A 23709-nucleotide genomic window follows, 5' to 3' on the forward strand; every position below is an offset into this window, starting at 1 on the left:
CAGCATCTTCATCTCTGCTACCTCCAGTCTTTTCCTCAGTGCCACTGCTTCCAAACCATACAACATTGCTGGCCTCACCACCCTTTTGGACACTTTCCCTTTCATCCTTGCCGACACCCTTTTGTCACACATCACACCTGACACTTTTCTCCAATGATTCCATCCTGCCTGCACCCGCTTCTTCACCTCTTTCTCACACTCTCCATCGCCCTGGACAGTTGACACTCAGGACTTAAAATCCTCCACCTCCTTGATCTCTACATCCTGTAACTTCACCTGTCCACTTGGGTCTCTCTCATTCACACACATGTATTACGTCTTACTGCGGCTAACCTTCATTCCTCTCCTTTGTACGACAAACCTCCACCTCTCTAGCTTATCTTCCACTTGCTCCCTGTTCTCACCTCAGATAACAATGTCATCTGCAAACATCATCGTCCAAGGGGCTTCTTGTGGAACCTCATCTGTCAACCTGTCCATCACCATGGCAAACAAGAAGGGGCCCAGAGCTGAGCCTTGGTGCAGTCCCACCTCCACCTTGAACACCTGGTATACATGTCCTGCACCACTCGAACATACTTCTCTGCCACTGCAGACTTCCTCATATAATACCACAACTCTTCTCTTGGCACTCTGTCGTACGCTATCTCCAGGTCCACTGAGACACAATGGAGCTCCTTCTGACCTTCTCTGTGCTTCTCCATGAACATCCTCAAAGCAGGCTGGAGACTTTGGTGTGCACATTGTACATACACAAGATTCATTTTCGATATTTATCTCTTTTCTTTGAGGAGTTAGGAGTTAAAAGTGAAGTCTCTGAAGTTGCCCATCTCAATATCGAATTGACGGAAGTAGTTAAAACGTTTACTTGTTGTAATCAAATCACAATGCAACTACAAAATATAATAGAGCAACAATAAGAACAATACAAGTGTCACCATAATAAACGTGCGGAAAACGCTTTACCTCCTTGGACGAAACTATTAGCAGTTTATGAACGTATGCTAGGTAGCCGAACAGCCCGCGGATGGATTTATGATTTATAAACTTAGACCGGAACTATATATTTTTTTTCTTTCAATTGGTGGCGTTGTTTGACTATGAAAAATATCAAAGTAAAAACGTGTTTTTAGTTGCCATGCCAACCCTCAGTTGGAAGAGAACCGACAGTAAAAGATTGGATTTGAGATGGTCTCTGCGGATGTGGACGCAGCAGCTGCATCCTCATAACCGCACCACGCCCTCCATGCGTGCAGTGACACCTCGCCGGGAAGAAGAAGATGGAGACCAGAATCTTCCTGCTAACTTTGGCACTCACGGCTCTCTGTGATGGTATCCTGCCGGAATGGATGCAGTCTGGCTTCCATCACAGTCAGGAGAGCAATTCTGTTCCAACAGACCAAATTGTGAGCATGAATCAGCGACGGGAGAGTGATGAGGGACAGACCGAGGATGTGAGTAGAGCGGCTGCTGCGCTGCAGCTCCGGGGCATCAACATGACTCGGCAGTGTTTCAATTTACACCCAAGTAACGTTCTTTAGTTCAGAGCTCTACATATGTGATGCCTTTTTTATTGGTTATGAAAAGGGGAAATGGGCTTATAAGAGAAATTATTTGTGCATTTTGTTGATGAATGATCATAAAATGTATTTTAGTTCTTGCACTACTTCCTCTGAAAAAATAAAAGTAAATATAAAAATAAATATATATATATATGGATATGTGGATAAAATGATTGAAGATTAAATTCTTCTATGGTGTGAAAACTGTGCGTCTTGTTAGAGACTGAGTGTAAAAAAAACTCGGACCAGACTTTACCCCAACTGCAGCTCCCAGTTTCTTGTTGGTGCCTAACCTAAATGTCCATGATACAGGAAGCCCAAGCCAGTGCGACTGTCACTCCTTCAACTGCTTCCTTCACTTTGTCCACCTCCACACACCAGGTAAGGCTAATAAAAACCGAGTTATTTGTGGCTAAACTCAAGGTTCCACTTCTCACACAGGAACCCAACAGCACTGTTGCTGCAACTGAACCGACAGGAGAACTGGAGAACAACATTGATAATGTGAGTTCATCTTTTTTGTATGTCATTCAGATGTTTGTCCCTCATCTTATTATTAGTAAAATAGACATAATGCTTCAACATGATGTTGTTTTCCACCTCCTGTCCAGACTTGTGACCATGAAAAAGACTGTGAGAGAGGAACTTACTGCCACTCTGACGCTCACAAGTGTTTACCTTGTAAAGCCACTGATGTGGTAAGTAAAGTTAAACCGTTAAAGTGATTATGACTCACACATGCTGAGCAACACACGATAACTCATAAATCCAAACTATTGTGGTACCTCTAGCATACAGAAGAAACTGCATGTGTGCGAATGCAAACCTGTCTATTTCTGGCTGAACATTAATTTCTTGTGTCTACGTCTCTTGAGACTTCAAGCTGTTTTATTATGATTTTATTATGATTGAATATATTGTTATGATTTATGAAGCACACAACAACTAGAGTTTACGCACACACACGCAGACACGCTCAAACGGCTTCAACACAGATATAGTTGTGTGATCGCACGTTTCCGACAGCTGGAGTTTCACTTCGCCTGCATTGCAGTGTTTCCACCAGTGTAACTGGAGAGAGCGTCACGTGTTTCATGAAGGTTAAATAACAGCTTGTCTCCCAGTAGATAAGTGGGACGGAGAGAACGCTGCCGATGAGCTTGAAGACCGGCTGCGTCAGCTGTAGCTACTGATGCTGAGGTTTTCTATGAGACTCATGTTTCTTTTTTTTTCCCCACAAGCCCTGCACTAAGGACAAAGAGTGTTGTGGAGAACAGTTGTGTGTTTGGGGTCAGTGTAGTGAAAATGCCACCAAGGGAGAAGCTGGCAGTACATGTCAATATCAGCGAGACTGCAGAGAGGACCTCTGCTGTGCGTTCCACAAAGGTAAACTCACAAGCGTCAGTGCCCTGCATTCCCCAAAACACCAACAGGTATTCACATCTGCTAATGACAACAATTTAGTTTTTAATTTTCTTCATTTCATTATCCATAAATATTATTTATGCTGAGAAACTGGATTATTGTTTAGTAACAATCGGAGTCGAGTCTTTGCTCCAAACACTCACAAATGGAAGCCAATGACCCTGGCAGAACCACCTGTGGTTGACAAAACACGTTTTATACAGTTGTATTTAAATGTTTTTTCTTTTATTCCGACAGCGCTGCTGTTCCCTGTCTGCACTCCGAAACCCATTGAACGCGAGAGATGCATTGACGCTCCGAACCACTTGATCGATCTGCTGACGTGGGAGGACAGTGAGGAGCAACCCAGGAAACACTGTCCGTGTGTAGGGGACCTTCACTGCCATCATCTGGGGTACGCATCATGAGTCTATTCAGTGATTGACAGAAGCCGTTACTGACACTATTCCCTTCACCGTCAGGCGAGGCTCCATGTGCCTTAAAGGAGATGATTCAAGCGAAGAACACATGACAGAAGAACTTTACTCTGACATCGACTACATCCTGTAGCCAATCCAAATGAAAGGAAATGAAGCATGTATGTTGCTATACTTGTGCATAACTGTGAACGATTTGCTCAATAAGAGACTATCCACCGTCACTTATTTATTCAGATGTTTGCCCGACTGTTTGCTGTAGTCTTACTAATTTACTAATAATAGAACAGGTTTTATTTTGGCATCTTGCTTCCAATTCACAGAATCAGCTTGATCTACTGCTTGATGAATAAAAACTATTTGCCACATTGCACACCCCATCTTTTGGAAGGTAGGACCAGGGCACAAAGCTGCTTATTAAAAACAAGATAATGAAGCTAAAGCCCTGGTGTGAAATCAGTCCATTCCCCAGAGACAGTTACCAGAGCAACAAGGCAATGAATCAAGGCTGGTTGGGAGCAGGTGTTGTCTAAACCCAGAATGCCAACAAAAGGACAGTTTCTGTCCTTCCTATAATGAATGCCAAACATGGGACAAAAAAATGCAAAGGAATGATAAGTTCCTGCATGTTTATCTGGTGCTGTTACTGGCATTAAAAAGTACCCCTGAAAATATGTCACTTAATAACAACCTGTCACTTTCTGAATACAATTTTGAGTAGAAACTCAGGGCTACTGTGTTCGACTGGTGAGTCCTGGGTCTCTGAAGTCATTTCTAAGGATTTGAATTTCAATGATCGACATTCCAAGTCAAGAAGTGCAAGTTGGAGAACACAATAAAAAGAGGATGTTGTAATTTCTGGAAAAAAAAGCATTTTAATTCATCTCTAAAATCCTCTATTTTCACACAATTTTAAAGAAATTACCACCCCCCCCCCAAAAAAAAGGAATTTCTTCAGACATTGGCATTTCCACAGTGAACATCTGGCGGCGACAGCAGCAGGAGACCACAGAGGTGCCAGGACACTCTACTTCAGAATTCGGGTGCCAGCAGTTTATCAAGCAGCAGCGGTGGCAGCGGCGGCATGTCGAGGCACCACATCAACCTGGCACTCTGTTGCACAGAGCCCTTCCTCCACACAACACAATACCACACACAAACAAATGCACAGGGCTTTGAACATGAGATGCCCCTTTTGCAAGATGGAAAGGAGAAATACGAGTTTTGAGAAAAACAAAAACAGATGTGCAACAAGAGCCTGGTAAGACCCACTTCATGTATACAGAAATCATGCCTTGCTAAACACTCTTATCTTATCTAAACTTGTTACAGGCTTGCAGTCAAAAAAAAAATGTCCCGCTCCAGTAAAGCACTGGAGCAATAGCCCAAATATAAAATGTCAAGGACTTGCTCATGTCTACTTGTGAAAGTGGCTGTTGTCTGGTAAATCAGCTCGCAGGTATGGATTTGTAGAAGCAGCCGAATTCAGCTGGCTGTTGAGGTTTATTGATCTGACTCTGAAAGTGTTTCACAGTCCAACTGGAGTGGGGATTCTCTCACCAGGAGGTCTAACTGGAGCCCAAGCTTATGAATTAGAAATTGATGAGTCAAAAAACGTCACAAACAGAAACAAAGAAACACGTGACAGAAGACATAAATAGGCAGGATAGAGGCCGTCACTGACCCAACATCTCGGTTCTGAGATTCATGTTCAAATCATCTGTCTGTACATTATTTATTCTTTTTCTATATTGAATAGCTTCCCTTTCTCTTTACAGTACGATACACTCTAGTGCACATCAGGGGGGTCTGAGTCGCTGCCGGGAGTCGGAGCATGTTGAGAGCACATCCCACTCACAACGCCGCTTGTTGGGCAACCTCCCTCTCAAGAAGCACGCTCGCACCGAGCTCCAGCACCCCAATGCTCAGCGGCAGAAGCCTAGCGACATGATCGGGGCAGACCTCTGAAGATCATTCCTGTCCCGGGTCCTTGGCCGGCCCTCCATCCAGGTAAATCTTCAGAGCCTTTTCCTTGCGTGGCGAGTAGCTGACGCGATGTCCCGTCTTGAGCAGACGGCTGCTCTCCTTCTTCATCAGTTCATTCCTCTCGTCTTCGGACATCTCCATGGGCTCCTCAGTGCTGTCCCTGCACATACAGTCACACATTTCAACTCACACTCAACCTGCATTTAACCCTAACCCATTGTAAAAGCATAAAAGCTTGTCTCCACTTGAACAGGATTAATTTGTTACTGTCATTTTTTTATATTATATTCTGACTTTTTTTTATTGATATATGAAACAGAGATCACAGACATCAATCGAAAGGTAGAGAAGGCTCAGACTGTTTGGGTCAGGTTCAGACCTCCTAATGTGACCATTGGGTTGAGGTCACGGTGAATATACAAAAGAAGAGAATACTGCAATCATCATGAGTGAATAAGAGTTATTTTTCATGCACCATCACACCACAAACAGAAAAGAAACAGACACAATAACACTGACATGGAACTGCATTTACAAAATCAAAGCTTGTTCAAATCTCACCTGTAGAAGACCACAGCTCCATCATCACAGATGTACAGAGGCCACACGTTTAAAGTGGAGACTTTCGGGTTCCAATCCAAATCCTGATGGATTTCCAACACCGAAATGTCACAAGGAAATGTTCCCCTCCCCTGAAAGGAGTCAAAAGTCACAGAAAAAAGGCTGAGTCATAGAAAAGCAATATTCTCGCTGAGAGAAGAAATTATACAAACCTTTGCAAACTCCAGGTTTTCTAAATCGATTCCACTGATTGCAGAGAGCTGTGAATGAAAGTGGAGAGCCACGGTTGTAATTGTTGGGTCACTCCTGTGGTGAACTCTCGTGGACTTGAGAAGAGGTATGAAATTCACCTTTTCTTTCAGTTCTTCCACACTGCTGCTCTCCAGAATGACTTCGTGGAAGGGAGAGAGTTTCATCGTCGACGGACTCCATTTCCGGGTCAGAACAGCGAGCTGTGACATGGACTTCATCTTCTCTGGTTCTAAAAACATGAACACCTTAGCAGGAAGTAACACGCCACTACTGCTTTGGCATAGACAAGCAGGCAAGTACAGACAATTTCCATTGTACTGTTGGGCACACAGACTTAACAACTACGCAACATCAATAGTACCATTCAGGACTTCCAGGAAAACCTCCCAGTTGGAAGAAATGCTGATGTCTTCCTCGTAAACATGATAATCCAGAAACACAGTTCCTGGATTCTTCCATGTCTTTTTCCTGAGACGTACCCTGCAGCACACAAGTCACGCAGTGTTTAAGGGTCATTCAGTAAATAGACAAGTCAATAGTGCAGGTCAAATAGAGGTACCTGTCAATACTGAGGTCAAGTTTGCACTGCTCTTTCAACAGAGGAAGCAGCTCCTCTTTGGACTGTCGAACAGTCATGCCCTTGGCAAACACTGTGTCCACAAGGAACTTACAGGGCTGTTGAAGACGAGACTTGTCAGATGACAGTGCTCAACATTAAGTTAAGAAATAAATAAGCCACATAATAATGTTAACAGTGCTTACCTCTAGTTCATTCAATAGCAGTTGATACACTTTTACTCTGTATTCACCTTTTTTCAGTGCTCTTCCAAGTCGGATAGTTATCTAGAGAACAAAACACGCAGGCATTTGTAATTGAATTCCGACACTGAAATATGAACAAAACATCTACTTTGGATAAACTAGTCTACTTCCTCTGCTTGAAATGGAAGTGAGAATTTGTAAATCACTTGATGAAAAGAACTGTTGGTTAGTTCAAGCACTCTCAAACTTACAGACCCCTACAGTGCCCTCTATTGGCAAATCACAAAAACAAATTTTGACCCACTTAACATGACCAAGTCACGGTTACACATAAGTTACTCGTCATCTGCTACACTTGTACCATCTCACTTCTTCTGTTGAAGTTGACGTATGGCCAGATTTTGGCAACTCAAACCGCATGTCATATTGATTTGAGTGCGCAGTAACACAAACCTCTTACACATCCAACAATGCTCTGATGGCTTCACGGATAGGTTTCTTACTAATTGACAGCTGGGACTATTTAAATTTTCACACCCTTGATGACAAATGATGGAAGAAAGATGGAGAAGTGAGACAGACCTTGTTGTCATCCGAGAAAGAAGACAGCGTTTCATTGAGGCGTACGCTCTCAAATTCCTGGTTGTTGGCATACACCCGAAACACTTTGAATTGAGTGGAGGTCACTCCTACATATGGCTCCAAGTTCTGTTTGAATGCGGAAAGCGTAATCCTCTTGTCCACATGAACGATTAAACCTGAAAACAACCAGTTAACAGCAATTAAAAATCTGCTTTAAATCCATGAAAAGGGTTTTCGATAAGTTTCAAGGTTACAAGATCGTACATTTTTGAACAGTGCATGAAGGGTCATCCTGGGGACAGAGTTCAGCTCTGAAGTACATGAACTGGGCCTCGGCCTTGCTTTTCCCATTGTCGTCATACTCGCTGTCTGTGCCAGAGTCTTCCTCAGCTGTGTCCCACGTCTCCTTTTTCCCCTCGTGAGCTTTGGAGCGCCGGCTGCTGGTAATACTGTGAGAGTCCAGACCATTTGCCAAGTGAATAGGAGTGGTGTCGGCGTTGCACAACGTGTCACTACTGTGACTCGAGCTCAGAATGTCGCTGTCGACAGAGCTGGTGCTGCGGTCGTTGTTTATTTCAGAGTCAGAGCGCTCCTCAATAGCCAAATGATTCTCAGCATCAGATGAGGTAGCAGTGCTACATCCGGCTTCCACTTTCAGCCGGTTTTCTAGTTCTCTGTTGTCAGCGGCCACAACACCTGAAGAATTGGTCTCCACCTCCTGCGTTGGAGACTCGATATGTTCAAAGTCACTTGCATCAGAGCTTTTTTGACTGTCACTGGTGCTGGATCCCTGCTGGAGCTGTAGCGACAAATGCTTTTCCGTGCTGGGAAAAGAATCCACAGATTTCCTGCTACCCTTCAGGCCATTCATGGCTACATCAGAGTCACCTGCCACTTTCTGGCAAATAGTTCTGTTAGCCAAAGTACCAGGAGATTGTTCAGGTAACAAAACTAACAGTCTGATAGTATTTCCATGGCGATCCAACAATTTCCACAACAGTGAGTCCGGGAAAGCAACCTGAAAGTCCTTGGGCTCCGAGCTCTCCACAAATACCTGATCCAAAGAAATGTAGAAAAGGGAAAAAAAAAGGCTTGAGTTTAGTGGTAGGAAGTAAAAAGTCACGACTGAAATTTGAATTGTGGTTGCACCTTGTTGCTCCTGAAGAATCCCTCAGCTTTCAGCGTTTTGCTCGGAACAAATAAGAGCCGAAGGTCATTATAACAGCGCTCCAAAACCACACGCATGGTATCTGCAGAGAGTCCAGTTGCCTGGCAGAACACAGGTTCAGAACACAAGTTATAAAGGGCTAAATTAGCTACTTCTCATTGTAACACTCACCTTGGATATTAGCCTTTTGAATTCACTGACAGTCTGGTTAAGGTATGCGCGAACACTAATTGGGGGAGCAATGGTTTCAGTTTTCAGATCCACAACATGAACCTTCACCATGACCTCTGTAGACAATGTGAGTAGACACGTTAATTGATAAACTATACATTGGTAATAAGTGATAATTATTAGCTATGAATGAGGTGAAATAGTTGAGATGAAACTCATAACTCAATTAACCAGCTTGTTCAAGTTAAAGCATGCAGGGAACCAACCTCCTGGTTTATATGGCTGGAACATTTGCTCTGGTCTCCGCGTCTCCAACAGCAGATCAAACATGTATGAAGATTTCACTCCTCCGAGGAGCAGGCCCATCGGTTTGTCCTCCTCACTCTCATAGGAGCGTTCAAGATACTCATGGAACTCATCATACTTCACCAGGCGGCAGCAGTCCAGAGGGACAGTCTGCTCCAGCTCCATAAGCTTAAATGGACACATTAATAGTAAAAGGAATGTGTAATGGTCACCGGCAACAATTTAAAACACACAGCAGAGAAATAAAACGACAAACCTTATAGGCCATTTCGGTGGCTTCTCTGAGAGTTTTGTCTTTGTGCACTTCCAGCTTGCTTTCCATCATAATATTCTTCTCTGGGTGCTTACAAAACAGCTTGATCTGATAGCAAAATGCACAACATATAAGATTAATATCAATACTGTGTTACTCACATGGAAAGCAACCACCTACCTTGCAAGTGTTTCGCTCAATTTCCCGCTGTCTCTTCTCTTGCTCTTCAGACTCTTTCTCCTTCTGAACCAAATTCTTAATGTGCTGTGGGAAGTCATCCACGGATAAATACTCTGGGGAGAAGATCAATCCAAAACGGTTAATTCAAATCAAAAAGAATTGTCTGGATGCCCAACACTCAGCCCACACATTGAAGACAGAGCAAACTGGGTTTCTTACTTGCGTTCCGCGAGGGATCTTTTAATCTGTAAATTAGCATGTATGCATTTGTAGAGCTGCAAAAAAAAGACACAAGTAAGAGAAGTCAATAGAGTTATGGAATACTGATACCTATGAAAACACAACATTTTACCTGGCAAAGGCACTAGAATAATACCCTCGACTTCCAGAGGATCCCCCATGAGTCTTTCTAATATCATCTTGGGTGATCTGAAGAAAATAAATAGAACATTAAATGAGCATATCTAGGATGCATCATGTCCATTTTAAGAAGAACACAAACCTTGCTAACATGCTGGTCATTAAAGCTGTACCACTGACCATCAGTGAAGGATTTAATGCAGGCATAATAGTGGCCTCCTGCAGCACTGCCAGAATGGACCATGACGCTGAACAGCTCAAAGGTCAGCATACTCTGATGGCAGAGAGGAAAAAAATCAATAGACTGAAGCAGCCGTGAAAAGGCAACCCACTGTCAGCAGTAAAACTGGTAAGAGAAAAAGGCAAACAACGCAGTATGCACTTCGAGTAATGCTCAAGATTTCTGATGTTCTTATTATTTCACACTAAATTTTGGTAACTTCAACACCTGTGCGACTCCACCAGCTTCCAAAAAATGCACCACATTACATCCAAGATCTTCCTGCTCATACAAATCCCTTTGTATGAAGACACCCAATCCACTGATAACATGCCTTCCCAGTCTACCAACATAGTGCCATATCACAGAGACTTAGTTGCTGTCGCTGTGGCCCTGTGCCACCCTCTTGCGAAGATAACTCACCAACTCCACCCATGTTTTATCTATTCTTCACAGCAGTCACCCGGCTCTGTTCACTTTCCTAGGTCATAAAGATGCTTATTATGTAGCTACATTTTACTTCGTTACTGACAGAGGGCTGCACAAATAAAATGTATGACTGAAAAGGAAAAATGGTTATGAATGGATTTTTTTTTACATCTGGACTACTCTGTGGATCCAGTTATCTTCAAAGTTTAATGACTGACATAAGTTTACTGACAGTCTTCAAGACAATTTCAATTTCAATTTGATTCAGTGTTCGAATTGAGCTCCGGACCTTCCTGAGTGGAGTTTGCATGTTGTCACTGTGCCTGTGAGGGTTTTCTCCGTGTACTCCGGTTCCCTCCCACAGCTCAAAGACTTGCTCAGTAGGTTAACTGTACACTCTAAAATTGCCCTGAGGGGTGCGTACGTGTGTGAATGGTGCGTGTGTCCTGCGATGGACTGGTGACCTGTCCAGGGTGTATTCATGCCTCTCATCTAATGACTGCTGGGATAGGATCCAGCACGCACCGCAACCCTGACCAGGACTAAGAGGTCGTTCACTGAAGATGTATGAATGTAAACAGAATGAACATGACTTCATAAAACAAATCATAGAATGACATCAATAAAATTATTTTTTTATTTTATTATAGCTTATCATTTTATTTTAAAGTTGTGAGCGAAGACTACGAGTGGCATGCCAACTCAAGAATCAATATGTTTCGATGCCAATTGAACGCAGCAGTGTGTCCGCAAGTAACAAACAGACCAAAATCAGAGCAACAATGAAGGGTAATAACACTAGATCAAAAAGCACATTGTGGGCTGAAATGAAGTGCTTGGCGGAAATCTGTGTGCCGTGAGAGATTGTCTACTTCTGGTATACAACAAACTTATGAGATTATTTGCGTAGTGTCGGTGGATTTACAGAAATAAACACCTTTTTGGATCAATGTAAAACATACCTTTGGCTTCAACACCCTCTCTGTGTTGCCAGAGCTGTCCAGGCAAATGCCTTCATCCACACAGTCATCTGTAGAAAAATCGTTGCTCATCTGGTCACTGTGACAACTGCCTTCATTCTCAGCTCCACTGTCAGTGCAGCTTTCCGTCTGTGGAGATTTCTGGGTGCCAAAGAAAATGTGTTCAATGAATTAAAATTAACCATATTCTCACATTACAAACATTTCATACCGTTGACATGCATGCAAGAATGTCTTTCCACACACATGCACTCACATTGAGATGTCCTATTAAACTATTGCTCCTCTCACCTCATCTTCCACATCAATGAATGGACTCATGTCAAGCTCTTCAGGAAATGTCATGCGGTCGTTCAGCTTGATGCGATGCATGGTTGTATAGTCGAAATCAAATCGCTTGAGCTGAAGTGTAAGCAGGTATGGAAAATGTAGAAATCTCAGACCCTGGGTGAGAGACATAAATTAGATGCATGTGGGTCAGAGGCAGTGCAAGAGAGAACATAGAAGAAACCACTTCATCAAAGCCCTCACCTTTCTGGCATCACATTTCTTCTTGCAGCGTTCACAGAAGTATTGGTTAGGCCCATCAAGTGTTTCGGGTTGAACGAATGCCTGCAGAGCCTCCTCCTGTCGTGACAAAATAAGTTTTATTATTTTAAGTACCTTTGAGACACAACACAGCGTTTCCTCCAAAATGACCAAGAGGGGGTGCCCCTCTCGCATATACATGCATTTTAACCACTTTTTTCTGTGACATATGCAGGAAATCGGTCAAAATGTGCATATAAATTGAGCAAATTATGGATTGAGGGGTGGTAAATATATACAGTGCAGATATACGTACACAGGCAAGAGAGAAGAGAGAGAGACTGACCCTGGCAGTACCAGTTTCAGAGACTACACGTTGGTCAAGTGAAGAAATTGAGAAAGAATTAACAATGTAGTCTGTGAAAGAAACGCATTTGGCCATTTGAGCCTCAACAACACAAGCAGGTAGCGCTACGGTGGCCTCAAGCAGACAAAATGTAAGTCTCAGAATAGCCGGGTTCATGAGGTCCATCAATTAGTTCGAGAAAGAATAAATAATCAGGAAAAAATGCAAAAGCTGCACGTTCTTTGATGTCCAGTGTCTTCAACTGTGTAATGTGACTTCAATATCAAGAAGGAACTGTGTCAATTTACTTGTATATGAAGATTCTACACATATAGTTTCAAGATAATACATACATATAAAATACTGAGTTAAACATATAAATTAGCGTTCTGTTAATGCATTTCACACATTTCCCATTTCTCAATGTGAATAATGGAAATTACTTCACTGGTCCCATCACTGGTTTAACACAAACACAAAAAGACTGCAACATCTTAAGAAACCAAAGAAGGAATACGAACCACACTGCCATAGCCTTGGCTAGCTCCGAAGGGTCTTATTACAAGAGGGATGTCTAGGTAGGTATCGATCCTCCAGCTCTCATAGCTGCATTCCAAACAACGAACATAATCCTTGAGCTTCCCCTGATAGAGGTGGTTGATAAGGTCGGCCTGAAGACAAACAGATAAACATTTCAGTCCGGGTCAAAGAGGAAATTCATATTTGGCAATATTTAAGGAAAACTGAGAAAGGATTTTTTTTAAAATCAACAGAAACATGAAAAAAATACCTTTGCTTCACATTATTAGTCATGGCATTAGCAATAGCCTGTTCCAATAACTTTAAATACAATAATCTTAATATTTCTACACAGGACAAATCCTATATGGAAGTCAACAAAACAGTGAAACGCGTGGTTAACAATGCAGCGCAAACCACTAGTTCAAACAAAGACAGTGTTCTTGTGCTCCGTTGAAATAGAACAATGCATTAAAATAAAATGGCTGATTGATGGAGTACTGACAGGCCCTAAAATGTGTTTTAATATTAAAAAGAAAAGGGGCCACATGGCAGCCTAGTGGTTAGCCGGGATAGGCTCCAGCACTCCTCGCAACCCTGTACGGACTGTCAATGAATAAATGTATGTATTTATTTTAACGAACAATACTCCAAAAGCATCCCATAAAGAGTAAGACATAATTATATCTCTTCCCTATATTTCTCATAGTGTAAGATCAACTACAAAAGCCAAAAGATGTGATTGCTGGGAAAAAAAAGATCGTTCATAGACCATGTGTCTCAAAAGCACGAAGGCAAGAAAGACCTTTGATTGAAAAAAAGAGACAAGGAACCCTGCAGCACCATCACCTCAATGACGCTTTGTTTGTTAATTCCTAAATAAATTCTTTGAACTCCTTTAATTTTCTTGTTGCAAACAGAGTATGCACATGAGAGCGTCTTACTTGTTCTGTCTGCTTCCATTTTTGCTCCAGGGCATCAAACATGACCCTACAGAGCTCCTGGACGTCGTGCTGTTGCCAAGCTAAAAATACAAAGTCACAATTAGTGTGACTACATGTACGAACACAAAACAAAGTGTATGTATCGTCACAAGAAAACTCACCCTCACTGCTGTCCCAGCCAAAGCTTCGGGTAACATCTGTGGTCTCAATAGCCCGTTTCTTACTCGTCTGCAGCAGAACAAATAACCTTTGCAGCTGGTAAGGAATGCTGGTGACGGGGTCCTCTTCAGATTCTTCAAATTCCCAACTGAAAATCGGCAATATCCAGAGAGTCTAGTTAATATATCTTAGGAGTTAAGGAGGAAGAAAATAAGCAAAAGGCATTCATTCTTACTTGTAGAGAGCATTTCGGAACTCAGGGGTCATGAAGAGTGTTTGTAGAAGACTGTTTAAATAGCAGGTCATTGCTTGGTTGACCAGGCCAACGTAGCCTAAATTGGATGGGAAGAAAAATCAAGAAATGGCAGTTGACAGCAAAGATGTCAGTCATTAACAAAAGACAACCCACCAGTCTCTGATTTGCTGAGGATCGTGGAGTTGGAGTAAGACGGGCTACTGTAGTCACCACTGCAACCTACAGTGTGATCTCGTGGCAGTGGTCCAATAAATCGCTCCTGGGAGCTATCATCCAACCCACTGCTGTCTGCAGTCCCGGACTCATCCTGCACACAGTCACAGTGATGACATCGACTCAAACAATAAAAAGATACACAATCTGAGGCCTACTCACTGAAGTAACCTGGGGCTGCTCGCCATCTTTGTCAGTTAGCTGAAGGAAATTCTTTTTCCCCGGTTGAAACCCAGAATCGGACAGAGACATCTCAATACTGGGGTCCAGAGGTGCCTGGGAAATACAGACGGTATAAATAAAAATTGACAGCAAAAGAAAGTCAACAACAAACTCCATAAACTCACAAGATTACTCATACTCTCTCTAACATCATGCTCATAAACCTCTGTGAATCCATACGTGATGGGAAAGTAACTGGGAGCCAACATGAGAGCAACTGTATAAAGAAAAGAAAGCTTCCTGTCCTTGTCCCTTTCAAGTAGAGTGTGGACACACTGTGAGCTGCAGTGGAAACACATAGGAGCTTAATCCATTGACCTACTCAGTGAGATAACAACAGGTACAGCACATGGGCTTTGGCCTGGGTCAGCAGCAGGATTAGCCTTGGCTCCTTTACAAAAAAGGCAGCAGTTATTAAGTCATGAAACCTACACTGTAATGCAATATCATGTTTATTACATGAAACATACTAACAATTACTTCACCAATCTGCTGACCAGAAAAAAAGGACTTAAAATCTGACGGCCTGTAGAGTCTGAAACATATCACCACAGCTATCAGTGTCACTGAGGTCACAGTGTAATTCAGCAAGAGGCCAAAACAAAAAGCCTTTTTAAACAGGATAAAATGTTGCAACTTAACCAAACTACATTGTACTTCTCAACAGCAGAATAATTGTGCATAAGTTAAAGAAAAAAAACAAGGATTGGTTACAATAGCCTATGTTTGTATTATTTTGAAAAAAGACACTTTTGATTTAAATAACACATTATATACAACTCTTGCTGCAGTCACACAGGACTTAACTGTGACGTAAGAATGCTGTTTTCTAACTTCCATTGTTGTTGTTCAACCACAGTTTTAATAATTAGTGGATTATTTTTAGACATAAAATACAGAACTCCACAAAAAAAGAACCGCATCTAACTGGTGGCTTAGTACTGCTTTCCCCACACAGTTTCTTTTGCAAACAAAGAGTTTGAACTGATTTATTTTCTTTATTTTACACGATAGAATACACTTTATCAAACGCTACCATACATGTTTGTGTGACATACCAGATCTGAACTGTCTCCCCAGGCAAGTTCAAAGGTGCCAGCCACATAACAAGCTTTGCGGGCAACATCTTCGTAAAGTTTGAGAAGTGTGGTGGACGAGGGCAAATTGAGGGTGATCTTCTCATTGATGGTTTTTGCATTGGTGACGTCCTGGATTATACACAGCACTCTTGGCTCATCAGCTGCATTTTGAATCTGCAATTCAAAAACAACTTCATTAAATGAAAATGCTTTAGATTCTTCTCACCTTCTTTTGTCAAACTATTGCAATAGAAAAGGGTTAGTATAAGTGAGACCACTTCATAAAAGACAATGCAGTTTTAAAAAAATAGATATATAAAAAAAAAAAAAACATGCTGGTGTCACAACACCGACCATCTGTCACCGGGAATATTACATAAAACAAATCATCGTAGATAAAGCATCTGGTGTTTTCCAATGTGAATATATTTAACTGCATATCAAATTAAAATGGCAGATAATTAAATCTCTCAATGGCAAACATAGCAAAAGCAAATAACTTCCAAAGGAGTCGGAATTCCGGTTATATTTCCCCCCATCCAATCCCTGTATTTCCAGTGGTGCATGTGCAAGTGCAAACATGCTCATTGAATATGTAGAGTTTTCTCGACCATGTATCCTCACTCAAGCACGCTACAAAAATACCGTAAAAAGAAACATGAATACATTGCGAAAGAGTATGGGTTTAGTCTCACAGTTATTATCCACCACAATCTTGCGGCATGCAGCCACACAATGCACAAACGTGTGAACGTGCTACCTGAGCAACCCTCTTGATTTCATCAAAAATATTCTGTCTGCATCTCCAAAGCAAACCCTAAAAAGGTAGAACATTAACCAAGCATTGAGCGATAACATTTTCATTAACAGATTCCCTTATTAAATCACACATAAAATTAAAGGAGCAATAACAAAAATCAAACACAAATACACAAGTCTGCCTCTGCAAGGCCGATAACAAATGAGCAAGACTGAGAATGTATTTATGACTTTCTAAACTCACAGCCTGGCTTTGTAATAAAACAAAATGCAAGTGACTGATCCTAAAAAAGCTTCAGCTGACAACACACCAGTGTATTATGAGATTAAAGGTTATTTTTACCAAGCATGTAATCACAGGGTGCTGACATGAAGCCAGAGGCTGTTCTAGAGACATGCGTTGTGGCTGTTCATTGTGGCTTTAGCTGATTCAGAGCGTGGTATAAAATGAAACAATAGAAATTAGACGACTCAACACCTTAATGACATGACACAACAACAAAAAACTGTTGACTCTAAGCGTCTGAAAAAAAAAAAAAAAACAATAAATAATATATTTCTGATTTATTATATTAGACAAAGCAATTTACTTAGACGCAAAACATTATGTAATACAAGAGAAATTGGTATATAAGTAGAATTATACAGCATACATGATTATTTTCAGTTGGCATTGAGGATAGTTTTTCAAAACAGCATTTTATTTTTAAAGGAAATGAGCTATTAAGTCAGGCTTGCATTGTAAAGCAACAAAGAGTGACGGAGTGGAAGAATGCTCTGGGTCAGCTTACTAGGATGATGTAGGGCAGCACACAGTTCTAAGAAATGAACTTGAATGACTAAAACAAAATTGAATTAAATGATGCAACAAAGGCAAAAGAACACTAGAACTAAATGCAAAGGATGAGTTTTTTTAAGACAACTAAGTCAAGCTGCTCGCATTCAAAATAATGATCCAGGCATCCTGGTTATATCACATTACACTTTGCGCTCCATCTTCATTTGCACTTTGCCCTACAACATCTATGCTTTTCTTTGGAGTCACTGGTTTTAATCATACATTACAATTCCACTAATCTGTATGCTTTTAATGAATAACTATTTAATTAAGAAAAATATAGTGAACTTACAGTGATATTTTAAAGTCAAATCTCAAAGAAAGAAGATCAGAAGTATAGTCTTGTAGACACAAATTTGCAGCTCCACAATTCTTTTTGATGTGTTAAGGCATGGGATTTAACTAACTAAAATGGCTGGTGAAAAAGTGATTAGTCATTAATAAGGTAATAAGAGGATGTCACTATCTGACAGAAGAAAGCTATGAAAAGAACTTAATTTTCATAACATCAAAACCCCAGGTGTAAAGGTCACCCTCTGTTGCACATTTGCCCCTGGTGATGTTGTCTCTGTTGTTGTTATTATAGGTGCGGGGTGGAAACATTGTACATGACAGTCTTCATCTCACATGTGTGTTCGATTTGACTGTGATCATTTAGTTGACCTCATGTCAGAATCCGCTCTGGACACACCCATGAGTGTAGGAAACCCTCCCTCAGGCACAAGTTAATAGAAACTGAGAATCTCTTGAGAATCCTGAGCAGAGAAGACACGGCCCTAGGCCAAGTTGAGATCAACTAAATCACTAAAACATAAATCTACGTCTTGTTGAATGTAGGAAGGGAAAGGCAAGAATCGCTAACCGCCCAGCTCATTCATGGCAGTAATTCATAAGATTAGTGCGGTACAAGTCGGATGTAAACCGCAGTCCATCAACATGACCATATACCAAAATGCAATGTGTTTGAGGTTGCAGTGAGCTGTGTCACGGCATTTTCTATTGTTTTCATATTAACGACGTGACAACACGGTCAGCCCACAGCATGCGAACACCGTTTGTGTCAAATCAATGAGGGACCCATGTGCATGTGCAAGATAAGAACAGCCCTAAAGTCCTCGTTGTTTGACTGAGAGCAAACGCATTGTATACATAAGCGTGGTACATCTTGTTACTACGCTAAAGAACAACCTGGCACCACTGGATAGCTGAAACGAACAAACGACAATGGCAACACGTTACATTCATTTTCGTTTCCACGCCGAAGAGTCATGAAGACGAGTGTAACACAGGTGTTTCGAGTCATGAGCCATGTCAATGAAATCATTGTCCATGGAAAAGACTCGTTGACTTAACACTGTGTTTCACAGTAAGATGCTTTATTCGCGTAGGCTCACAATAATTCACAACTTTCCAAAGAATGAGACCAAAAATATCTTCAAGCGCGAGTGTTTATGTGTATCAGGAAACAAATAGAAAACAATAAATTATTGGCGAGTTAAGATACTAGATGAAAGTAACAACTTGGCAAACAACGAGATCAGCTCACAGGGATTGTTTTCATTCTTGGACTAACAGCTATGCCAAAAGAACTAACAGCAAAGCTTGGAAATACCACCGAAATATGAGATGTCATCCCTGGCAATTTATGTTAATGTCAACCACAATTCAAATGGTGATGCAAAAACCTAAAATAGATCGAGGTGAAAATTGAAAAACCTCGGTTTGCCCGATAGCTTGTGGCTAGCGTTGGTTAGCACGATAGGCCGCTAGCAGCAGAGAGTTAGCATCAATCTTGCGGACAGGATTTACAGGAACCAGATGAAACTGCACTAATCGCGCACAGTAAACAAAACGGGTCGAGTCCGTTAAAAGCCTATGGTCTCGTCTCGGACGGGTGGGGGACACCTCACCTCTTTGGAAACGAACTGCTTCTCCTCGCTCGGCACCATTTCCATTTGTGCGACACTTGAGACTTTATCCACGGACGGATGTCAGCGAGAAAACTTTGCAGCACTGAACACAAACATGGCTCGTGTCTCGTGTGCTCAAACTTCAGACGCTTGAAACGCGAAAGCACACTTGGTCAAACTTGTAAGCGCATCGAACCCAAGCGGTTTCACCAAGTGTCCTGTTGTAAATGGAGAAAGATGGCCGGTGTTACTCCGCGAGACTTTGGCGTCACATTCCATCCAGACAGACGCGCGGACACCGTGACGTGGGTGCTTTTTTGTTGACAAGAAAACACCGAGGCCGGGGCAACGAGGGATCAGGGATGTTTAAACAAAGCTCTGTCTTTAGTTTGTATTTTAACACTTACACGTCCAGAGAGGTCATCAACTGAAACCTGGCTTCATTTGTAATGTGACACTGGTCGATATTAAATACAATCGATAACCACAATACCCTACTCACATTTATATAAACCATTATACATTCACAATAAATGACAGTGCTTATTATTTATAATATTTGAATGCACAATTGCAGCAACAAAAGTGATTAAAATGTGACATAAAGTACTTTGGTGATATGTGCAGGTGACTTATTAGACAACTGCATACCAGCCAGGTGTATTACAAGATATGAGTTGGCAATGCAATAAATGCCACAAGATCTTCCTTCAAACCTTTTGAATATTTAATAAACAATTTTCTTATATGTATCCAAGATAAATACGCCCAATCTTTCATCACCCCAGACTCCTCCCTCAGCTCTTCTGGCAGAATTCTGATGTACTCAGACACTATCTCTCCAGCGTGTCCGGGGTCCTCCCCGTATATATCTACTCTCACAAAATATGACAGTAGACGCAGAATGCCTGCTAGTGAGTTTTCTGTACAACAAAAGTAGATGCAGAAAATGTTACCCGTCCTTCAGTCCCTTAATTAGAACTAAATTACATAAAAGTCTGGCTATATGCTATGTGAATAAACACATTTGTCGTAATATTTAAAATAAAAGAGGAAACAACAGAATGGAAAAACACAAGTTTATTTTTGCATTTCATTGTTCTCTGCATGTTAACTCCATTTGAAGTGTACTGATATTCAGAAGAAAGAAAAAAAGTCATATACCGAACAACCTGTTTATAATAGACCGTGGCATACTTTACTGTTGAGAAGAAATATGCATCAACATATGTTGACTTTTTATGCCTTTTTATGAAAAGTAATGACAAATATTTTAGCCTTAAGGCTGAATTTCTAAATGTCATTTTTAGAGACGGTTGAGTTCAGGGAATGATATATTCACAAATATACTTCTTCAGACTGCGGCACACTTCATCATGCCACTTCCCCTGTGCTGCTACTGACAGAGCCACGCAGCTCTCTCTCTTGGTGCCAGTGGGCTGCTTCTTGGAGCGGTCCCAGTTGAAGAAGCTAATGGGTTGACTGTTGACATCCACGTACTGGCCCTCTTTCACTATGTCGGCCACACCAATCCAGAAGTCCTTTGATCCTGGACCAGACCTCTTTGCATAATCCCTCAGATCGTTGTTCTCCATCATGTCTCGAGGCGTTGCCAGGGTTCCTCCTTGTGCAATACAGTCCTCATTTGCTTCATGGTAATGCTTTGGCTCTTCAACTGTCAGGTAACACTTCCTGTGGGCTTTAATGCCACGGAGACACACTGTGAAAAGAAGAATAACATCCACTCTGAAATTCTAGCGCCAGGGTCACGCAAGTCAAACTCAAAGATGAGGGGCCAAATTGGACCAACAATATCACTGCAAACAACATAATTTAAAAAATGATGGTTATTATTAGCGCTCCAGCAAAACCACCTCTCATACAACTGATCTTATGACGACATCATCAATGAAGGGTTTTGAGCAAGTTCCACTTCCTGAATGAAGTTGCTTAGTTAAATGTTTCCCTCTTCAGTCTCATTCTAGAATGGGTGTGGGAATCATACTATGCTATGACTGTGGTGAGGGGCCATGTAGTTAGACCTAGACCTTATGTGCCTAAAAATGTTACACCCAATATTATCTAATATTTATATTATTTCAATATTCAAAATGATAAATATTGGAATATCTTTGGAACAGGGCAAACCTATGAATAAGAGTGAAATGCAAGCACACACGCTTGCTTATGGGCGAAATCCAAAATACATGTTGCATTAACATTGCATGATTTGGATAAAAAATAAACTACACGAAAACACTTCCTTCTTCCATAAATCTCCCTGTGTTTCGTGGCGATCAAGTGTTAGCCATAACAGAGAAGGCAAGACTAAAATGGTCTCCTTATATGGATGACTGAGATCGACCTTGACGACGATAATTTCAGTAACATGTCAGTGAGAAGGAGTAGAAAGGATCCAGGCATTTTCTAAAGCCAGCATCCTCAGAAGTTGTCTGGCTCCTTTCTGCTCGTTCTCTCTGACAAACAGCATCACTGTGTTGTGTTCACTTGTCATCGTCCTGAGAGACCATTGGACAGACTAGGCTGCATCACTGGAAATGATATTTAAAGTTGCACCTGGACGTACATTTATGAGAATAAATGCCCGAAACAATAATTTTATGTATCAGCTGTTTTTCATTCTCTGTATTTAACCTTTAATCAAGCATCACTGGAGCAGTTATTTTAACTTAACCTCAGTCACCTACACCAGTGGGACCTGTACTCTTTCTATCCGAAAAAAAAGATTCCTGTTGCTGCCCTCTGCTGGTGTGCAAAGCAAGCTGCGCATAGTGCGAGAACCGAGGTACTCGAGTGCGAGTATGGACTGCTGAACTGACCTGTCATTTCAATTACTTGATTTTTCATATAACCAAGTGCAGCATTTTCCACAAAATCTTGTTTTCAACTGCCCTTTCGTGTTTCGCTTTCATTTGTTCTGTGAGATCAGCGCTGAGCCTCAGAACAAGAAGGTTATGGGATCGAATCCTGCACCACTCGGTTAAGACAGAACCTCAGTCCTGTCTATGTGGAGTGTGTATGTTTCCCCAGGGCTGATATCAGGCTCCCATGGGCACTCTGATTTCCTCCCGAAGTAGAAAACACACACACGCAGGCAAATAAGTGACTGAAAATTGTCTGTATGTGTAAGAGTGGAGAGTAGTTGTTACTCATACGTACATGATGATCATTACATGCTTTTTATTTGCTGTCTACTCTAAGTCCCTAACAGCTGGCTAAGTTAGTGAGTTATTTAGTGAGATAGTTAAGCGTAAGTGAGAGATTTAAATGAAACCAAAATTCCAAGGGCTAGAGATTTGATTAAAGTCAATAAAGATGTCTTTATCTGTGAGGCAATCCTCCTGTTTTTTTGATAAGCCTATTTAGATGCCACAGCTGTATTAATAATTTAACCTATACATGAACAACTAGTGTATCATGATCGAAATACGATTGTTCCTTCCATGTCTGACTGAAATTGCTGCCCGATTTAAGCTGGTTTTATTGCCCTGATAAATAATTCAGAGTAAAACATCATGGAGCCGATCCAAACCTTGCTTGCATGAGGTTAATATATTTTTCCAATGGAGTAAAGTACGATGTTTAATTATCATTACATAAACAACTAAATAATTTACTGTATCCTCTTCGTCTCTTGTAACTACCTGTCTGCAGGGCCTGCATCTCTTTCAGTGAATTCACTTCCTGCCACAGCCGCTGAAGCTGAGACTTCACATCTTCGTCCTCTGCACCTTCAAAGCAAAGACAATTCGTGAAAAACAAACAAACAGAAAAAAACAGAGATAAATGTTACCAGAAGGTCGAGAGGCCACAGCTTTCCTGAACCGGGACGGTATGCTGAAGCTGATTTGCATCAAAGACATGCTGAGGATGAGGAGGAAAGGGAGGCCGAGACGTGCCATGCTGGCGGCCAGTGGAGCAGACTGGACAGCACACAGTGACTCACCTTGTGCTGCTGGAAAAAGAACTGAAAACACGACTGGCAACTCTCTATATATACTAGCCCACTGTGTTCTTTTCAAAGGTTCGCTCACTGGATTGGCTCCCCAAACACCAGAAGGAGGTGAGGGAGATTTAAGGGTGGAGGGAAATAATGCGCTCCTTGTGTCTGATTTTGATAAATATTTACTTGGAAAAAGTAGCACTAAACAGTTTGATCCTTTCATTTCACAAACAAGCTGGAGGTTCATTGACGGCTTAACTGATGGACAGTTTTCTTTTAACGCATGTCACTGTTTGATGTAACTGTGAAGGTGATAAGTGCCTCAAGGGATCACAGCCATGAGAATTTATTGAACATCT

The 23709-nt window shown here is 41.5% G+C and overlaps 4 protein-coding genes across 6 annotated transcripts in view; 1 reads left to right on the top strand and 3 right to left on the bottom strand.

Annotated features, from left to right (window-relative positions):
- Positions 1 to 1006, bottom strand: part of mical2a (microtubule associated monooxygenase, calponin and LIM domain containing 2a) — a 32812-nt gene extending 31806 nt beyond the window's left edge. Inside the window, exon 1 of the mRNA XM_053864343.1 lies at positions 967 to 1006. The gene's annotated coding sequence lies outside the window, so the exon portion shown is untranslated. The remainder of the gene's footprint in view (positions 1 to 966) is intronic.
- dkk3a (dickkopf WNT signaling pathway inhibitor 3a) lies at positions 697 to 4306 on the top strand. Its single transcript, XM_053864355.1, has 7 exons — positions 697 to 1454; positions 1875 to 1943; positions 2004 to 2066; positions 2174 to 2260; positions 2804 to 2948; positions 3225 to 3381; positions 3449 to 4306. Exons 1-7 carry the CDS (start codon positions 1281 to 1283, stop codon positions 3534 to 3536), a joined length of 783 nt encoding a protein of 260 aa, XP_053720330.1. The 5' UTR covers positions 697 to 1280; the 3' UTR covers positions 3537 to 4306.
- On the bottom strand, positions 4301 to 19644 carry usp47 (ubiquitin specific peptidase 47). Of its 2 annotated transcripts, XM_053864340.1 has the most exons (28): positions 19387 to 19644; positions 15859 to 16053; positions 14741 to 14854; positions 14519 to 14672; positions 14345 to 14441; positions 14112 to 14257; positions 13951 to 14030; positions 13009 to 13158; positions 12145 to 12240; positions 11905 to 12057; positions 11596 to 11754; positions 10127 to 10258; positions 9977 to 10053; positions 9844 to 9899; positions 9625 to 9737; positions 9448 to 9552; positions 9152 to 9359; positions 8886 to 9001; positions 8696 to 8815; positions 7811 to 8600; positions 7547 to 7722; positions 6965 to 7045; positions 6762 to 6877; positions 6564 to 6682; positions 6301 to 6431; positions 6163 to 6210; positions 5951 to 6081; positions 4301 to 5549 (listed from the first exon to the last, which is right to left on the bottom strand). In XM_053864340.1, the coding sequence occupies exons 1-28, from the start codon at positions 19429 to 19431 to the stop codon at positions 5375 to 5377; spliced, it is 4083 nt and encodes a 1360-aa protein (XP_053720315.1). In that variant the 5' UTR covers positions 19432 to 19644; the 3' UTR covers positions 4301 to 5374. The 2 variants fall into 2 exon arrangements, with proteins under 2 accessions (XP_053720315.1, XP_053720316.1); XM_053864341.1 differs by lacking the exons at positions 15859 to 16053; positions 19387 to 19644 and adding an exon at positions 14926 to 15088.
- An 807-nt stretch (positions 19645 to 20451) lies between these two features.
- On the bottom strand, positions 20452 to 23378 carry clec3a (C-type lectin domain family 3, member A). 2 transcript variants are annotated; one of them, XM_053866094.1, is made up of 3 exons: positions 23201 to 23378; positions 23052 to 23132; positions 20452 to 21106 (listed from the first exon to the last, which is right to left on the bottom strand). In XM_053866094.1, exons 1-3 carry the CDS (start codon positions 23307 to 23309, stop codon positions 20709 to 20711), a joined length of 588 nt encoding a protein of 195 aa, XP_053722069.1. In that variant the 5' UTR covers positions 23310 to 23378; the 3' UTR covers positions 20452 to 20708. The 2 variants fall into 2 exon arrangements, with proteins under 2 accessions (XP_053722069.1, XP_053722068.1); XM_053866093.1 differs by having other exon boundaries at positions 23052 to 23138.
- Positions 23379 to 23709: the final 331 nt, after the last annotated feature.

This window comes from Synchiropus splendidus, chromosome 5, assembly GCF_027744825.2.
Source record: "Synchiropus splendidus isolate RoL2022-P1 chromosome 5, RoL_Sspl_1.0, whole genome shotgun sequence".
NCBI classification, from domain to species: Eukaryota; Metazoa; Chordata; class Actinopteri; order Syngnathiformes; family Callionymidae; genus Synchiropus; species Synchiropus splendidus.

Excerpts from the sequence above, each read along its gene's own strand:
- dkk3a (XM_053864355.1), top strand. The coding sequence starts at position 1,281 with ATGGAGACCAGAATCTTCCTGCTAACTTTGGCACTCACGGCTCTCTGT. Across the intron at positions 1,944-2,003 it reads TGTCCACCTCCACACACCAG|GAACCCAACAGCACTGTTGC; the intron begins GTAAGGCTAATA and ends CTTCTCACACAG. Across the intron at positions 2,949-3,224 it reads CTGCTGTGCGTTCCACAAAG|CGCTGCTGTTCCCTGTCTGC; the intron begins GTAAACTCACAA and ends TTATTCCGACAG.
- clec3a (XM_053866093.1), bottom strand. The coding sequence starts at position 23,309 with ATGGCACGTCTCGGCCTCCCTTTCCTCCTCATCCTCAGCATGTCTTTG. Across the intron at positions 23,139-23,200 it reads TGTGGCCTCTCGACCTTCTG|GTGCAGAGGACGAAGATGTG; the intron begins GTAACATTTATC and ends TTTGCTTTGAAG. Across the intron at positions 21,107-23,051 it reads GATGCAGGCCCTGCAGACAG|TGTGTCTCCGTGGCATTAAA; the intron begins GTAGTTACAAGA and ends TTCTTTTCACAG.
- usp47 (XM_053864340.1), bottom strand. The coding sequence starts at position 19,431 with ATGGAAATGGTGCCGAGCGAGGAGAAGCAGTTCGTTTCCAAAGAG. Across the intron at positions 16,054-19,386 it reads AGCAGTTCGTTTCCAAAGAG|ATTCAAAATGCAGCTGATGA; the intron begins GTGAGGTGTCCC and ends TTTGAATTGCAG. Across the intron at positions 14,442-14,518 it reads CCTCAGCAAATCAGAGACTG|GCTACGTTGGCCTGGTCAAC; the intron begins GTGGGTTGTCTT and ends CATCCAATTTAG.